The 19185-nt window shown below is 37.6% G+C and overlaps 1 protein-coding gene across 8 annotated transcripts in view; it reads right to left on the reverse strand.

Annotated features, from left to right (window-relative positions):
• The window catches only part of klc1a (kinesin light chain 1a), a 37587-nt gene that overhangs the window by 7392 nt on the left and 11010 nt on the right, over positions 1-19185 (reverse strand). For 5 of the 8 annotated variants that reach the window (XR_003597823.1, XM_028035803.1, XM_028035800.1 and 2 more), the window contains exons 5-13: positions 17602-17830; positions 16303-16390; positions 14367-14468; positions 10044-10217; positions 9808-9907; positions 8850-8902; positions 8558-8625; positions 8173-8281; positions 7535-7696 (exon numbers count right to left, since the gene is read on the reverse strand). Coding sequence is in view for 7 of the 8 variants with exons in the window: in XM_028035803.1 (XP_027891604.1) it covers positions 7535-7696; positions 8173-8281; positions 8558-8625; positions 8850-8902; positions 9808-9907; positions 10044-10217; positions 14367-14468; positions 16303-16390; positions 17602-17830 (1085 nt within the window). In the remaining variant the exon portion in view is untranslated. Of the gene's footprint in view, positions 1-823; positions 3210-7534; positions 7697-8172; positions 8282-8557; positions 8626-8849; positions 8903-9807; positions 9908-10043; positions 10218-14366; positions 14469-16302; positions 16391-17601; positions 17831-19185 lie in introns of those variants that run through there. The other 3 variants (XM_028035806.1, XM_028035805.1, XM_028035802.1) reach the window with 3 other exon arrangements.

Consider the following 19185-nt stretch of genomic DNA (forward strand, 5'->3'; position numbering starts at 1 on the left):
GTTGATTGACGTATCTGCACACTCATTGACAAGGCAGAGCTGGAACTTTAATGTGTAGGTTTAATTTTGACTCTGAAAATCTGCTATAGCCACTTTTACAGGAGTAGAGGTCTGGGTGGCGCAGTTGGTGGAGCAGACGCACCACGTGTGGAGGTTACTGTCCTGGGTTTAAGATCGGCCGATAGTCGGTCACCCAAAGTTAAGAAAATCAGGGCCAATTTTTCAATCGGTCAATTTATCGGTGCACCCTTACCAATAAACCATTGTTGGGTGATCAGTTTCTAGGTTCTGTGTTATTGTAATACACATATGTGATTGTACGGTGTTATATTTTTTTCTCTGGACTGCATATTATTCTTTGCTCCAAGCAGTTGAAATCTAGCACTAAATTTAGTGGTTACCTTGGTAACTCCTTGAGTCTATCTGTCAATATTGGAGAAGAATGACTAGTTAAATTGTGATAATTATGCTACATTATTTCTGAAGCATAAAGGCTTTTCTGCTTTAACCTAAAACAGTTTGATCATGTTGTAAAGTACAGCTAACTTTGATCTCAGGCTATCTAGACTATAGCTTTGACAAACCCAATGTCTCCAAGAAGTCAACTGAGGTTAGTGAACTCCTGGACACCAAGCTACCCAGTAAACCTCTGGAACATGAAGATTGACAATTTCAAAGATAATTTACAAAAATGTGGAATGAAAAAGGACACGGGAAAGTGAGATATGAAAGTGTTTTGCTGCTGTGTGGTGCAAGAAACTCATTCGGTCACGAAGGCACACAGAAGCAGAGAAGGAACGCACAAAGAGGCAAGAGGCACAGGTTCAGGTAAAGCAGAGAGATTAAGTTTTATTAGCAGTTAAAGAAACTGGGAGATGCACAAACGAGACAGAGGACACAGAATATTAGTAGCAGAAGTCGAGGACAGGCTGAGGAAAAGGCTAGTTAAACCCCAAAGTTTCAGGAAATGCAACAATAAATGCTTGTTTACACCAAATGCCATCACTTTCTCACTACCAACCCTAAGATAGATACACAGACGGTAAAGATGAAACTCTTTTGTTCAGTTGAATTTATCTGAATACAGTTTTAAGTTAAATAAATAATGATAATAAAAAACTTGCAGCTTTTCTTAAATCCGCATTTTAATTCCTCCTGCATGAAAACCAGCTGCCATTCAGATGCTCTATTGACCCCTGACCTCCCAGTAAACAGACGAGCACAAAGTGACAAACTATTGGCTACTGTGGCAGGAAGTGAGACCTAGATGTGCAGAACTACAAGCTACGCTGCTCCTGATCATGCTGATGCTGTTATTTACAATGTGTTTAGTCACTACTTGGGTTATTTCTGTCAACAGAAAATGGATAATACAGTTCATTAGAACCGCAGGATATCATAACCTGGTGACATGCTTTAAATGGATTTGACAAAGTTTGAATAACATCTACTGTGTGTTCTCTGACTGGGATATCTGGTCATATCATAATGCCATCTACAGGCTATGTTTTTATAAGACATTAAGATTACTGTAGTGGATTTTAATAGGAGCTGATATCTTTGAACATCCAAATGTTTCCCTTTCATTCTGACCCAAAGGAAAATCAACATCAGCCATAATGTTTCTTTTCTCATCTGTGTTATTTCTCTTCGTCCTTGCCACTTTGGTACAGTTTTGTTTCATTAGGACGTGAAGCCTTCAGGTCGGCTCCGTTTTTACAAACACGACTAATGACAGAGGAGCAGATCCAATGCTTGATCCTGATTATTTTTGATATAGTCGAAAACCTGCTTTTTGAACAAAAACCAGCATTTCTTTTAAGGTTTTTGTCCAAACTAATTTCTGATAAATGAGATCCATGTTTCCATAAAACTGCATATACTTACACAGGTGTCGTAAGAAACAACCTGTAAGAATTAGAACAACCATCCGACAGCTCTGTGGAGCTCTAAACAGCTAACAACGTTAGCAATTCGTATTTAAATGTGATGCAAAAGAATTCATTCCCCCTTATAACTTGTTCAAGTTACAATCACAAACCTTTTTCTTATTTTTAGAGTTTTAAAGCAATAAACCAACACAAAGTAGCTTCCATGTATTTTTTGTATCCCGCTCTCTTCAGTCATTATCAGAACAGCTTTTCTTACCAACTCCGCAAAATAAATAGTCAATTAGTAAAATAAGTCAAATAAATAGTAAATTTGCTACATATGATCAAGTGCTCACTAAAGGAATGGTGTTATTAAATTTTAGGCAATAAAATTTTTATTTTCTTATTTTGAGAAGAGAATTGAATTGTTTATTTGCCTTTTTTTTTAACATATTTCTAGTATAAAATAGGCCTAAAAGGTCTTAAATGAAAAATCTGAATAATGTGCCAATTTCTTTATCCGAATACCTGATAAAATACTCAATTACTAAAATAATTGTTAGCTGCAGTCCTACATCTGAATGTAGATCTTTGGTCACATGTTTACAAGTCATTGTCCATTTACTTTGACCAGCCATTTCTTTTCCGTCTACCCAGAATAATGCTGCCACCACCATGATTCACTGTGGATGTTGTGCAGCAGATGTACCAACTAATCAGGTGACTTCTGAAGGCAGCTGGTTGCTATGATACATATTTTTTAGTGTATATCAAAGTAAAGGGTGCTGAATCAAAAAAAAAAATTGCCACCCTTTTCAGATTTTAATTTGTAAAAGGTTTTGAAAACTTTATCTTTTCATTCTATTTCACAATTATGCACTACTTTGTGTTAGTCTCTCTCCTGCAATCCTCCAAAGATCACAACACTGAATTTTATGATTGTATCCTGACAAAAGGAGAAAAAGTTGCAGAAATATGAAAACTTTTGCGAGGAACAGTAACTGAACAATAAGCTCATTGTTTTGGAGTTCAGGCCAAAATGAAGAGAATTCCTGGGCAGAACAGCTATGTTTATGGACATACTGTCACAGCGGTCGCCCACCACCCACAGCAGATGAACGGTTCAGTGGGGTTAGAGGGGCGTCAGAGTGGTATCAGAGTGGTGTGAAGAATCCCTCCAGGAAAAAAAAAAAAAAAAAAGAGAGAGGGGTTGGAGGGGGTTGGAGCCGGAAATTGAAGAAAACCGCAAAGCTGGAGGGGCGGAGGCGAGGTGAGGCCAGGCATCCATCATGCAGAAGACAAGTTTTTAGAACCATTACAAGGCATCTGGAGTTAAGGCTGCCATCCAGACAGAGCAGAAAGACAAGAGAGAGAAAGAAATATAAACAGTGACAGGTAGAGGAACAAAGGCACATGAGACATGGAGCAAAAGTTGCAAAAGCAAAGCTAAGCAGGCAGATGGAGGGAAACAAAAACAGCAGTAGACACTAATCAGACACAAGCTCTGTTCACCAAACAGTGGAAGGAAGCACTAGATCTGTACACACATCAAACTTTTAAAGCTCGTCTTAAAACCCATCTATTTTATTTGGCTTTCAACTCTAGCGGGATCTAGTTTTAAATTGTATGTTATTGTTTTTAAACTATAAGTTTTTATTTTATGCTTTTTTATTGTTATGTTGTGTTTTGATGTACAGCACTTTGTATCAGCTGTGGTTGTTTTAAAGTGCTTTATAAATAAAGTTGGTATGGTATGGTATGGTAAACAAAAAAGAAATAGTAAAACAAAAGGCACAAATCGAAATATATACTTATGTCATTCAATATGGTAAACAATGTGATATTTTCCCAATTTGTGCAAGTACAGCAGGTCTCATTTCCACAAATGGGTCTAAGGTTCCTCAATTGTCTAGAAAACCTTTTCTCGAGGTCTGACTTCCATTTTCCACTATTACTTTATCACGAAATACTGCATTTTTTAGGTTTGGCCACTAGGTGGAGCTGTTTAACAGTTCAACTGTGCTGGTTTAATCCTGTGCCTGAATTTGGAAAACAGCTGAGAGACTTTTATTAAGGCGGTGGAACTTTGTTAAAGCACAACAAAAAAAAAAAACAAGAGAGGAATAAAGAAAACACACGAGAGCAGCCAGAGCTCTGCTGAATCGGGGGGTTGAATTATTTTGCCAATAGATATAAGAGTTTGTTTTGTTGTTTTGCTCAACTAACCTATTAAAAAATGTCACCCCCCTCATTAAGCTATTAACTTAGACATTTTTTCCAATTCTGATTTTTTTCTTGTATTTAAAGTAGAGCTAAAAAGAGATAAACTATGTACTGCCATTTCTTTTTTTCCTCTCTCTGGCTGCAAATATGTTTAGGGACAAAGTAGAAAAAACAAAAACAAAAACAATGAAAAAAATGAGGAGAAAAGTCAGTTTTCGTTCTCAGAAAGCAGCACATCAAACAAATGCATGGACTCATGCAGCACAATGCACACAGATAGAGAACATCAAGCAGGAGTACAGTACAGAGCCCTGGTTAAGTCAGAAAAGATTTTTCAGTTTGATTTATTAATTAGAGGTTAGAAGTGGTTTCACAGTTGCCTGTAGAGGCACTGAAGAGGAAACGATTTGTTTGACAAGTTGAAAACCAAAATATGGTTGTGAAATTGCAGATAGATGGTGAAGTACAGGCATAAAAATGTAACAAGTTTGACAATAATGTATTGTAAATCAACAGTTCATCATCTATTAATAATATAAATTCAGTTGAATATTTTTTTCTGTTAAGTATAAATGAAGACAAAACCAATCCCTTCTGAAGTTCAGTTGGGTTCAGGTGTATCGTTCGGCTGCAGCCTCTCTAGAAACACTCCCACAGTCATGACCAGGGGTGGCTCTGATGCTCATTGATTGTTCAGGGTGCTATGGCAACCGTTGCTATGCAAGAGGACTAGTTCAGCAGAAGCAGCAGCAATTTACAGCCAAGTCTACATCCACATGTAGCGTCACTGCAGCGACTGGAAGCAGAACACTGCGGACTCTCCAGAAGGTTAGAAACGTGACTGTGCTGCAGAGAGTCAGGCTGGATGGGTTTATATGTGGTAGATTTACTGTAGAAAAATGTTTTAGTGGGTTAGAAAGTGGAACAGAGAACATTTTAAGCTAGCAGAGATCTGGGATCTAATGATTTTATCCTTGACTGGACCAGATCACTGATTGGCCTGCTTTAAACTAAACATACTCTTAGGCCTGGTCCACACACAGCCGGATTTCTGGGGAAACTAATATATTTTAATGTATTTTGGCCTTTCATCCAAAAAGCTCAGTTTAAAATCACTAAAAATGATTATTTATGAAAACTCCAACAGAAGTGGAGATTTGAGAAAACAGCATTTCTGTTTGCGTGTGTACAGTGAACCCTCGCTATAACGTTGTTCTCCTTTCACAGCCTCGCTGCTTTGTAGAGTTTTTTGTGCAGTTTTTCTACACAGTGCATTGTGTTCTGCGTCCTGATTGGCTAAACAGACTCCGCGCTTCTTCTCTATCTGTGTGCCAATAACGTTAAGGTATTTAAATATACAGCTTGGCAAATTTTGGCAAATATTTTTGCCCAGAAGAAAAAAAGAACGACAACAACAACTACCGATAACTATGTTCTTCTCTTGAAAACAGACACCTGCACCGCAGGCTTCAGAAGAAAAAGACACTAGAGAGCGGAGTCAGGCCACAGCGTCACAGTCAGAAGAACAGTGAAATAATCGAGTCACAGTTTGTCCCACTGTACTTCGTATTGATGATTACAATTATTATTTTACTGTAGTTATTTGTAAGAAAGTGTTCTATTTGTTTCAAAAAATGCTTGGGCCTGAAAACACGTTTTGTTCTTTGGTTTCAATGTAGAGTATTTAATTAGGCTGTATAATAATTGTAAAAAAATAAAGGCAACTACTTCACGGATTTCGCCTATTTTCGGAACGCAACCCGCGCGAAAAACGAGGGTTGACTGTACATGGAAAAACAGAGTTTTAAGGTCTGCGACTAACAATGCACCAATATATCAACATACTTTGACAAGATTCCCAATCAACATTGTCTTATGTTTTAATAAGTATGTTTTCTAATACGTTATTTAAAAGCAGTTCAACCTATACGCCTGTCCACACAAATGAAGTCATGTTTAATTCCTAACAGGAAGTTGAGGTTGTTTTGAAGGATTCTGATTGGCTGAAGCCTTCAGCTCTGTGTTACACTGCCCCTACTGGGTTGGCGTGTTTAAAACAAAGCTCAGACGGGGATTTGTGGAAGTTCATGTGGATGAAAACTTTTCTTAAACCGATCCTAAGTGTATGATTTTTTTTTTTTCTTTTTAAACAATGTGGAGGAGTTAATCATTTTTATAAGAACCTTGCTACATGTGGATAAGGCCAAAGTCTCGATGTCCATAAAGAAAACCATTGAATGCTACCAGATCGAGCCAACAACACTTCAGTATGGAAGTTATTTCAGAAAGATGACTGAAAGTTCCACAATTTCAGTATTAGTGAAATGTTGAAGAATGAAGTCAGAAGAAGCACAGAGATACAGGAAGCTGTATGTAAGCTGTCCATTCAGGTGGCTAGCCAGGCTAATGCTAGTAACTGCTAATATAAGATGCTAAATGTTTGTTGTTATTGTGTCTTTGTCATAAATATACACAAATATAACTAATTAATGCATCATAAGAAAAACGCTTTGTGTGGTCACAATAGTTCAGTAGCTTTTCCCCTCAAATGATGAAACTTCAATCTGTTTCATAGAAGACATACTATAATCCTTTTGAAAAGGTTTTATAATTAAAATCCATGTCCTATAACCTTTGGATGTTACTGTAACATTAAAAGAGCAACATTTGAAATTTACTAAATTATAGATCAGAAATCATACAAAAAATAAAAAAATCTTAGATTTTCTGATGGCTCATTAAAGGACTACAATTCAACTTGTGTTACTTGAGTTTTAACCCTTGAGGCACCTTTAAATTGTCTACTCACTTTTCAACCCCACTTGGTACAACATATAACACTTAAATAAAAATTCAATATTCATTTTTTTCCCGCTTTCACTGCATTAAATCTTTTCAACGACTTCAGACCTATATAGCGATATGTTTTTCATCTTTTTAAAATATATGTTTGTGTGCCTGTTTTGTCCAAAAAAGTCTGAGTTTCTGTAAGAGATAAACCTACAATAAGCAATCCCCAACTGCAACAGCAGCATGGAAACAGCAGCGACAGTCAATCAGCATCATTGGTAAGATACTACTGAAATCATCCACAAGTAGCTGATCAAACAGTAAAATTGTTTCCATTTTAGATAATGCTATTCTGTTTTAGAAAAAACACTTTGTATGCATCTTTACTGAGAGAAGCCACTGAACAATGTTCCCCCCCCCAAACATCCAAACAGACATTAATTGTAATCTAATAAAAGAAACAGTTGTTAAGTTTACAACGCTGATTGAACGAAACTTTCAGATGGTTGTAGTACTTTGCTTTTATCCTCACTCCCTTCACTCATTTGCAACTGTGGCTTTGGTCCATAAAGATGGAGGCTGAGTATCAGCTGTTGTTTCAGCTGACAGGCTGCTGGTATAAAGTGCTGAGGGCTGTGTACTGTACTTACCCCGTTCCACTCCACGCTCATACTCACTTCCTCGCCACCGTCCGGCCCGCTCTCGTACTTCACCGTGTCTGAAGTCAGACTCTCTCGGCTGCGTTGTTTGTCGCCGGCCTCTGGTTCACTGAGAACCTCGGCAACGCGTTGCTTGTGCACGTTGTCCAGACCCTGAAACACAACAGAGCTCGGTAGGTTACTTTAAAAATGGAACGGGTTGCAACAACAGGTCAATGTAATTTCACTGCAACTATTTTATAAACCACAACAAAGTAATTCAATTAATTACTTTTTAATATCTAGACAGTAATGTGTCATGCTATTTGCTGATCTAGACTTGAATAAGATATTAGGTGCAACAACTTCAGCATGTTTTTATCTCATATTGTTTTGATATATTCTAACCAAGGGTTTTTGCCATGTGACTTACAGTTTCACTTGGATATTCTTACACATAGTTCTCCAGAAAAAGTTCTGCAGTATGAGCTATCCTGCTCTGTTCTCTGACCATTTCTGGTCCAGATTCTATTTAAGTCTTCTCAAAATGAGCATTTTCATCAAGTTAAATATTTAACCCATTTTCAATATTATATATATATATATATATATATATATATATATCAACCAGCAGAAGTGAAACCGCCCACCTGCTTTCTGGAGCGCATTGCTGCCTCCTCCAGAGTCTCGGCTGCCTCAAACTTGCCCTGCCGCCTGTAAAGAGCCCCCAGGTTCTTCAGGGTTGTGGTCACCGTGGGGCTGGAAAGCGGTGAGAGGATTATAATGTTTGTAAGTCACTTTGTTGATCAATAAAATAAGAACTGTGATTGTTTACTGATTTACTGCATGTTCATTTTAGCCATCTCCACAATACAAATTACAAATCTTTCAAAGAAAATGTGTAAATCGGTTCAGGTGTGTTCTGTGGTCATTTGGAAGTGGGAACAACTCGGATGAATCTGGAATATCAAAGACAAGCTTGATAATAAACAATATTTCAGGCTGACGATGTCATATGTAGGAGGAAAAACTGACCTGTCAACTTTACATGCTTTGTACCAGCCTCCATATTCTCCAAATTGTGAACTGTCCTTCAGTTTCCCCTGTGAAATAACATACAAAACTATTCTTTAGAAAGAGTAGCCTGAACATACAGCATTTATTCTGTGTTGTATTCCAATAACACAGGCAGGTAAAAGCCTTTGACTTGCAAGACTGAACCTGAAATTGTCAACTTGTGCACCACTGCTATTAAGGGACATCCCAATACGTTAACAATAAAATGATTTTAAACAGACGTTTAAGAATCAGTGTGTTGCAAACTCGCCTTGCTTTGCTCCTCTCTCTCTTCAGCATGCATCCAGATTGGTTTGTTCTCATCTGAAAGAGAGAAAAAAAATCAGCTGTGGCAACTAGAGCATGTAAAGTAAAAGGTTGTTTTTGTTTACAGCTGTCTTCCTTTTGACAGCAGAAGTTGGGGGTTGCTTTAAAAATAGTTTTTAATTATTTTTGTCTCTATGTCAGCTGTAATTCAGTCAGAACTACAGATGACCTCTGACTGGCCACCACAACTGGTTAATTTTACACATGACAAGGGATGCAGCGGCCACTTTTTTTTTTTTTTTTTCTTACTTCCGATATATCTGAGGTTTAGTGTCGGTCGATGTAGAAAAACATGACTGAATTTATTTCAAATGTTTCTTTTTTTATAACAGAGAGTACTGAATTATAAATGTATTTGCTAACTCCAGTACAGAACCCTGAAATACATATAAAAACATTTAAAAACAACTTTCATTTGTTCAGTCAGTGTAATTAGGAGTAGAACAGCCAATGTAAAATAAGTAATAAAGAAACTGAAACTGACTAAAACAATAGGTTGGCTATTTTGGTAAAAGATGTAAAAATAAACTTAAACAAACCTTCTTTCAAATGGTTCAGAAAGAGCAATTAGGAATTCGAAATATAATGTAAAATAAATAATAAAACATGATGCCACTCACAGAACAAAGCATAGAATATCTGATCTATCATTTTTCTTTCCTTCAATATTGGGACGATATGGATAATATCCAATCGGTGCATCTCTACACTTGACCAGCTCTGACCAGTTGATACCCACGAAACAAAAAATGTTTTGTTTTCTTCCCCCCCAATCACTGCAATAGAAGTCTGAACTAAGAAAATTATTTTCTTTAGGTAGATCAAGGATTGTTGAATACTTTTAACTTGTTTGTGATAACTATATATGTTATTATCTAGTTGATAATCCTATATAATCTTACCATCAACAGAGCCAAACTCCCTCTCATGCGCGCGGGTGAGGATTTCTTTATACAGAGTCTCAGCCTGCTTGAATTTGCCCTGCTTTAGGTAACAGGAAGCCTAAAGAACACAGAACCAGTTATTGTGATCAGAATTACAGTGAAAAGAGATCCAACGAGGCCAAAGTCTCAGCCTCAAGACGGGAGTATTTTATGCTCTGGAATGTTTCCCTCCTAAAAGCTTCAACCTTCCTCACCAGGTTGTTCTTGGTTTTGGCCACGTTGGGGTCATCTGGTCCCAGTTTGGTCTGATAGATCTCCAGAGCTCTCATGTAGTAATACTCCACCTCCTCATACTTGCCCTGGTTCTGGCACAGCAGGGCGAGGTTGTTCAGCTGCTTGGCCACGTCTGGGTGGTCCTTGCCCAACACCTGAGGGGAAAAAAAGCATCAAGGGTTTTCTTTCTTTAAAAAGAGAGAACAGCCACCAAAAATCTTGAGCCATCTACATCTTCAAAGAGTTGTTGAAGGAGAAAAAAAGAAAAATTACAAAAGGCTCCAAGACCATCAACAAGAACCTTGGTAACAACTGTTCATACAATTATTGGGAAATGAAACTCCTGGCTTCATACAAGATCTTTCCTCAAACAGTGAGGAAGATCTTGAGAAAGGTGAGGGATCAGCAAACAATTACACAGGATGATCTTGTTAATGATCTCAATGCTTACAGGCCACTGTGTGTAGCCCACAGGGGTCAAACTCCAGTCCTCAAGGGCCGCTGTTCTGCAACTTTTAGATGTGCCTCTGCTGCACCACACCTGAATAGAATAATTAGGTCATTAAGGCTCTGGAGAACTGATCTACACAAGACAGAGGTAATTAAGCCATTTCATTCCAGTGTTTTGTACCTGTGGCACATCTAAAAACTGCAGGACAGTGGCCCTTGAGGACTGGAGTTTGAGACCCTTGCTGTAGTCTGAAACTGGCTACAAGATTCTGATCAGAGAATCTCTGTGAGGATCATCCGAGGCAGTTTGACATCATCGCAGAAGGTGTGTTCTGAGTCTGGCTGAGCAGCATAGCTGGCAGGGTCAACAGGGTCACCAAGCAGAGAAATTATAAAGGAAAGAGTAAGGATGTGTCACACGGCTGTTTGTAAAAGGAAACAGCAACCCTCAGCGTTGCGTTGCTCATAGAAACAGAGACAAGATAGGCAATAAACCCTCACGCTAGCAAGTTATTTTTCCACTTTGGTGTTTGCTGTTAGTTTACTGAGCCAGTCTGTGAAAAGCCTCAACCCTGCTGGATTGCTTTGCAACCCACTGTGGACACACTTCAGTGTCTGTAACCCACATGGTGGTTCAGATGTAGAAAATTTATTAGCACTATTAACTTAGTCCTGACTGCTAACACTTCCTCCTGTGATACAGAAGTGCTGGATCCCATATCCTCACGTCATTTATCCCAACCTCTAGCACTCTCCTTTCACCACATCCCTTGGCAGTTCACTCAGGAAGAGGCTCAAATGTTCCAATGAAAAATGGGAAATGCTTTCAAGAGGCAAGATCAGTTCTCACTTCCATTTATAGATGTGACTTAATATGCCTGTAGGCGTCATAGAAGAAGTTATCCACTTACAGCTCACATTATTGATATACTTATAAAACAAAACTATAAAAATAATGTACTCAACTCCAATACATTGAGTCAATATAAATCTGGTTGATTTTTTTGCCAGTATGCTAAAAGAAAATACTACTTAATATATCGATACTTCCTCTCAAATTTTAACAAGTTTACTAATTTTATATATTCTGAGTGAACAGATTACTAATCAGACTGAAAATATAAGAACATATAAAACTTGCTGCATCTAGTAGCATTCAACTGTCTAGAGAGACTTAACATTATAATAGCCGAACCTCTAAGGTGCATTCAGGGACAACTCGTACACATATGACACATATTATCATACAACTACAAAGTGGTGTAAGGATGTCTTATAATCAACCATCAGTGCAATCTACTTCAAAAATAACAAAAAAAGAATTATACACAATATTTTACTGTCACATAATTTATCCAGTTATTGGTTATACCTGATTATCCTTAGTTGATTAGAAATATTCAAACCAACTGTGTAGAGACATCTTTATCAGCCACTCTTCAAAGTTTTCAAAAATTAATAAAATGTAACTATTTTCACAAATTTGAAAAACTCTTTGTTTACTGCTGAGCAAAGTAAAATTGTTTCTATAGATAGAAGTGAAACAAAAGCATTCAGAAGTGTACATTTAAAACCCAGGGACGTACTGAACCAGGACCTCAATGCATATTAATACACCTATTTACTATTTATTTACTGTCTCTGTTCTTGCATCAATAAACTTTCAACAGAAAAATATCAAACATTATTTTCTTGTTGAAAAGAATAATGGCATGAATTTAATAGTTTGTACAATTTAAAATACAATATTTTAAATTGAGAAATTGTTCTTTCCTATTCTTTTGATAACAATTAGCAGTGATATCAAATATAATATATTGAATACTTCAAATTAGACAGTATAATAATTACTCAGAGGAGTTAGGAAATTGTTATAAAAGACTACAGACAAAACTAAGTATCTGTTTTAAGTCTTCAATCTTTACAGCAGATTTTCATTGTGTCTTTAAGTAAATATCAGCCACTTTCACTAATGGGTTTAATGGGGAGAAGTTAACATCTTTTTATAGATGATAAGACACTATTTTAATATACAGATAGAATCTGAGAAGTCATACATTATATATTTTTTAAATATTTCAACATTCTACTCTATTTATTCCCCGTCAGTTACTGTGTGGATGTAGAAAGGCATAGCATCAGCTCATACAAACACAAGCAAATATGGGCACTATTGTACATATAAAACTAGAAATGCTCTGAACAGTTTTGGGGTCTATTTGCCATTTCTTTAAGAAAAGAAAAATGAAATCTCCCACTTTAAAGTTCGACTTTCCTGCTATTCATAAAGTCAGGCAGAAGCCGAATTTTCCTGAGCTTCTGCAAAAGCGCTCCAGAGTCATCAGCTCTGCAGGACTCATAACACTGCACTGACAACTCAGGAAAGCTGCAGTAAATTGAACAGCGTGGGAGAGAATATTCTCAGTAAAAGCAGCAGAAGAGCAAAAATTCCTCAATCTCAACTCAAACTGACCTCTCAGTCTCTCTCTCTTAGTGTGCACAATAACTCACTGCTTTATGGAACATCTATCACAAGCTGTGTTTCCAAAACAAATGTACACAAAACTTTTTTGATGTTCTGTGTTTGAATGGAAACGCAATTGGTGCGTTTTCATTAAGTAAGAAAAGTATTTAAAATCACACATGAACAAGCGTGTTCACTGATTAAGTCATTAAAAACAAGCCGCGTCATCATCCTAGTACGATTTCCTGTCGTCTTTTTCAGCAGTAGTAACATCCAGCTGTTAATCATGTGACTTGTATGATCCAAAAAGTGTTCCTATGCAGTTTTGCAACATACATAAATGTTGGTACAGCTGAAAAATTACCTCACCCTACAGCAAAAATGTTTTTATAAAAAAAAAATTATATATTTTTTTATTTTCAAAATGTCTGCATTTCCATTAAGCAAATTTATTTTTGTAATTCCAATTTATGTGGTCACTGGAAACGCAACAACATAAAATCCCAGTAAAATATACTTAAATTTATAGTGACTGGATGTAAAAGCACCGAACATACATTCATACATACGTTGTATTAACATGCTTTGTCCCAGGCAGACGTTGCGCTAGACTTTTTCATTGTCCATCATTTTGACAGGCAAAGAAAATCTGTCAATTTTTGTCATATTGTAAAATCATGACAATGAAATATTAAATTACATTTCATTTTAACATTCAACAAAATGAATAGAGAATCCACGTTTTGCCATGAATGCATGAAGCGTTTTTTCCGCTCTGACTAAAAACCGCTGACTGGTCCCAGTAAAAACATAGAAACAATGAAATTATGAGCATGGACACGAATTGCATCAAATGTCTCAAGATTTTGATTTTGATCTGGAGACTGAAATTACAAGTGTCGTCTCAGCCAAAGTTTTGAAATCGGGGAACATTTCTCCAGTTGAAGAGATCAAAAGTCGACATAACCCTCTGAACGAGAGGCAGCGGTACAAAATCCTGCAGGATGCGCTCCAAAGCATCCTGTCTATAACTCTTCAACGCGCTGTCAGCTCCCAGAAAGCGAGATGAATTGAGGTTAGAGTCCAGGTCAGACATGATACTCTAATAGAGAGTTTTTATCAATCTATATAGTTACCTCGGCAATGTACACAATGTAAAGTTCAAAATGTCTGTGCATGTGCACCAAGTGGTTAGTTAGTGGGGTGAACTGTAACTTGCAAAAATGATGGATGGCCTTCTGATTTTTCCTTCACTGTTTAAAACAACCCCGTCAAAGACGGAAAATATTCTGTGAATGTGTTCCCTTGTCCAAGGACAAGTCCTTCTTTTCAATGACTTGTGGTTCGTTAGCACATGACCTTAAACTAACCCCACTGATGGAGGACGTACCTTTTCTCTGATCTCCAGCGCCCTCTTGCAGAGAGGTTCTGCCTCCTTGTACTTCCCTCTCTTCCCATACAAGACAGCCAGGTTATTGAGGGTAGCCGCCACCTACCAAGGACACAAAGCATTCATTATCTTACAATGTTTTTAAATGTTTGATCAAATTTCTCCACAAACAACTCAATCACCACCACACCAGTGTAGTGCAACCGATTCGACACGAGTAATTGACAGGGGGGAAAGTGAGGTGCCTCATAAATGACATCATACAAACAGGAAGTGATTGTGGTGACCAGTATTATGATCCAAATCAAGTTGATTGAACCTGTATTCGCTCAGAAAAAGGGAGGCCGCTGGAGGTGTGTTGTTGCAGCTCAATTTAGACTACGTTGTGAGGACCATTAGACAAAAAGAGGAAAGACTTGAGGAGAAGAAAAGGTGTGATGTGGCTGTAGGAGCTGATAGAAAAAGATACAAATGCAATGGTGGATTGATCATAGAAAGATCCAATACGTTAAAGATCTCTATAACTTAATATAAATTATGTAAGGTGACCTTGAGTGTCAAGAAAGGCACCTACAAATAAAATGTATTATTATTATTATTATTATTATTATTATTACACTTAGTTCTTTCAGCTAAAGGTATTAAACTGTAGAACAATCTCCCATTACCAACGATTTGCCAGGAGCTTGGTTGATTTTACATCTCTTCTAAGAACTAAGTTGTTTTTCTCAGCTTTTAATTTTGGTTAGCTGGATAATTAGCTTGACTGGTTTAATGTGAGGCCATCTAATTAAGTCTAAACGTATAAGCGTTAAAATCTTAGCAAACAGAAAAGCAGATTTCTAAAAAAAAAAAATGATATCACAGATGAGTCACATTTAGCTTGTTCAAGATATAAAAGCAAAACTATCAATTATAGAAAAACACAATCTGGGCCTAATGGCAGATTGGAGGAGAGGAGAGGAGTGGAGGGCTTACTCAGTTTGATAAACTGAAGAGTGATGAGGCTCCAAACAGGAAATACACTGTCCTGCTGGGGTTAACATAGTTAGTCCACCTGCTAATGCTCACTTTGAAATGTACAAACAGAAGGAAACCGATGCGTAAATCACTTGTTTGAACTACCAACTTATTGAGTTATAACAAGAAAGAAATGCATTTTATATGGGTTAAGGCGTTTTAATGCCATCCAATTACATCTATTGTGAAAAGTGAGAGTAATGGCAGCATTGTTTATCTGTTGGTGGTTCTTTGTGGTTTTCCATTGGGAGCAGGTCAAGGCATAGTGCAGTCATACTGTATAATGTGTTTTGTGTGACAACATAAAATGCATCTATGTGTCTGACGAAGTAAATTTCTAACTTTTACATTCATGTATTCAGCAAAAACAGACACTCAAATCTTTGGGTCTTTTATATAATAAGATGAAATCAATATAGGAACACAAAAAGTAATGTCATTTGCATTAGGTTAACTTTGATTATCCTAAAGTTAACCTAATGCTAGAGGAACACAAAATTCAACATTGTGGCATATTAACAATTCAAGGCAACTTTTACTTCAAATTAATTTCAACCATCGACAGTCACTGACTCTATGGAGCAGGTTTTTTTGTTTTTTCTTTTGTAATATTTGTTTATAAATGCAACATTTCACTACAAATATATTTCACTGTCGTCAACCAGACTATAACAAGCCAAAAAACAAAGTCATGAGCTCTCTAAACGCAGGATAGCTTTATTTCTACATCCTCGGTCTTTACGCTCAGTTGAGCAACTGTTTGCCACAACATGAATCAGGTATCTGTTTCATCTGCCATCAGTCATTTTACTTCCAAAAAGTTTTTCTAGTCCGTCAGCTCTGTTCACAAATATTTTTACAAACCAAATGACAGTATGAGTATTTCCTAGTATTCTATGCAGGCAGATGTACTTACAGCTGGATGGTCTCTGCCAAGAGTCTTCTCTCTGATGGCCAGAGCATCGTTTAGCAGGTTGGCTGCTTCCTTGTATTTGTTCTGATCCCTTAGAGACAGGAATAAAGAGTGGGGCATAAATACACAGAGCAAGGTAATACTTTGTTTTCTGCAGTGATGTATAAGTGAGCTGACAAGTTGGGCTTCAAGCAAGAAAACATCCAACAACAATCCAGGAAAAATGGTTGTGCAATTCTTCTGTGCCATTCTTGTTCCTGGTATCTTAGGAATGTAGTTTGTATTTGAGTACTTAGAGAGGTACTCAAGTACTTAGAGTAGTGTGAAAAACAAAATGTATTATTAGTATTAATTTCCACCCATCTGGTGGAAAAGCTAGACACTTCCATTTTTGCTAGTGTAAAGCTGTCTTTCAGATTCTCGTTGCCTCGCATCTGAACGCGAGGCAATGAGAATCCAAGCTAAACATTTCAAAGAATAGTAATGTTACAAGTGATTGTGTCCCAGTCCGATATCAATATCGGAAATCAGTCCAATATCAGGGAAAAAACAGATAATATTGGACATCACCTAAAATCTGACATAAGAACAGAAGCACTCCGCTCCAGCATTTAGTCCGCCCCAGAATTTCTATCCAGCAGCGCTTGCAGCTCATACACAATAACAAAATACATTTGTTATTGTGTCAGCCTGTCACAATAACAAATTTTTCTAGACGAAAAATTGTCCCAGAAGTTGTTGCGATAAAGGATGTTATTGTTGTTCTGAGACCATTTTTAAGCAATATCATGCTAATGCCAAAACACATTAGTTCTAATGAACATTTAACACTGGAACTGAAAGACATTTTAAATATCCAAAATAAATAAGCAAAACAGAAACAACAAATAAAAATGAATTATGAAATCTCTGTAACAAAACTGTCCTTCAAACAAAGGGCTACCTGAGACCAAAGCACCAAACTGAAGACTTTTATCATCCGGTTTATGGCAGAAAGAGAGAAAAGCGAAAACAATGAATCATGCAAATAGAAATGATTGAGCCTGTTTTAATTAAATGCTTATTGATATATGTGTGTGTGGTCATTTTCTCTCTCATAAAAGGAGAAAAGGATTTGTTAGGTAGGTCTTTTTCAATGACTTGTGGTCTGTGAACCTCTGCAGCCTTCGCACAAAACTTTTTTAAACATATTTTAAGATAAAATGTCCAACTCTGCTACTTATCGAAAACATGTTAAGACAAGAGAAAATGAATGAGAACTCCAAACACTACTGTCATGTAGTGAAAGCTGAACTCCCTTACCTATAAACAAGCGCCAGGATGTTGAGCATGGTGGCTACGTCTGGGTGGTCGTGTCCAGAGGTCTTCTCCAGGTCTTCCAGCGCCTGCTTGCAGAGCGGCACGGCCACCTCGTACCTCCCCTGGGACGCGTACTGGATCACCAGGTTGTGGAGGGTCCTGAGGCGGGCTGGGATCTCATAGCCGCCCTGCTGGGCAGCTGCAGCCGCTGCGCTACCGTGAGCTGGCTGCACTGCACGCATAAACACAAACACATCGCTGAAATACAAGATGACAACCAAAAATCTCTAGATTTTTTTCACTGGTATCATTACGGATGAGTTTAATGAGGAAACTTTCTTGTTATAACAAGATGCAAAACACATTAAGACAAGAAACTTTTCAGATTTAATCAAAAAGTCCAGTTTTAGTGAGGTATAAAACTCATCTCATTAAAATAAAATATAAAACTCATCTTGTTAAAACTAGTTTTTGTGGGGGCGTGCCGTCGCGGCGGAGGGGTTAGCGCGACCCACATTCAGAGGCAACGTGGCCTCGGCACGGCTGTCGCGGGTTAGACTCCCGGACCCGACGACGTTTACCGCATGTCTTCCCCCCTCTCCTTCCCCCTTTCCTGTCAGCCTACTTTGAAAAAAGGGACAATAGAGCCCACAAAAAGACCCCTTGCGGGACAATAAAAAAAAAAACTAACTAGTTTTTTTGTTAAAAGAAGATATAACTCACCTCACTAAGGTTAGTTTCTTGTTAAAACAAGAGCATGTCTTGTTAAAACAAAAACGTTTCTCGTTAAAACAAGAGCATGTCTTGTTAAAACAAAAACGTTTCTCGTTAAAACGAGACATAAAACTCATCTCTCTAAAACGAAATATAAAATTCATCTTCAGGAACTGGTTCAGGGGTCTTTCTGCATGTTCTCCCTGTGGAATGGTGGGTTTTCTCTGGGTACTCTGGCTTCCTCCCATAGTTCAAAAACAAGAGCGTTGTCATAGGTAGGTAGGTGTGTGTGTGTGTGCATGATTGTGTCAGGTTCAAATGACATAAAACATTTAAACACCACACAAAAAGGAGAAAGAGAAGAGTTTAGATTTTTTCCAGTCTTTCTCTGTGTTGCCCTGTGATGAACTGATGACCTGTCCAGGGTGACCCCGCGTCTCACCCTTTGACCACTGGAGATAGCCACCAGAACCCCTCATGACCCCACTAGGGACAAGCGTGTAAAGACAATGGACGGATCTCCTTAAACAAGAAAGTTTCTCATTTTAACGAGATGAGTTTTATATATTTCTATCTCATTATAATGAGGAAAAAGATGTGCTGCTCTGACAGATTACGACTTGTTAAAAAGGCATAGAGGGGTTCGCTACGACTCTCCTCCTCCTCACCCAGTGTCCTCTACTTCTAAAAATCCCAGGAGGTGTTGCAGTTTTACTGTTACCACCTTTCTTGTTCAAAAGAGGATATGTTTTGGTTTTAATGAGATGTGAATCTAGTTATAGCAAATTTTTTTAGCAAATTAAAATGAGGACGTTTTCAATTAAATCAAAAACTGCTCTTCGGTTTATTCCCAAGCTCTCGCAGTAAAATGCA

The sequence above is a fragment of the Xiphophorus couchianus genome, chromosome 13 (genome assembly GCF_001444195.1).
Source record: "Xiphophorus couchianus chromosome 13, X_couchianus-1.0, whole genome shotgun sequence".
Taxonomy (NCBI): domain Eukaryota; kingdom Metazoa; phylum Chordata; class Actinopteri; order Cyprinodontiformes; family Poeciliidae; genus Xiphophorus; species Xiphophorus couchianus.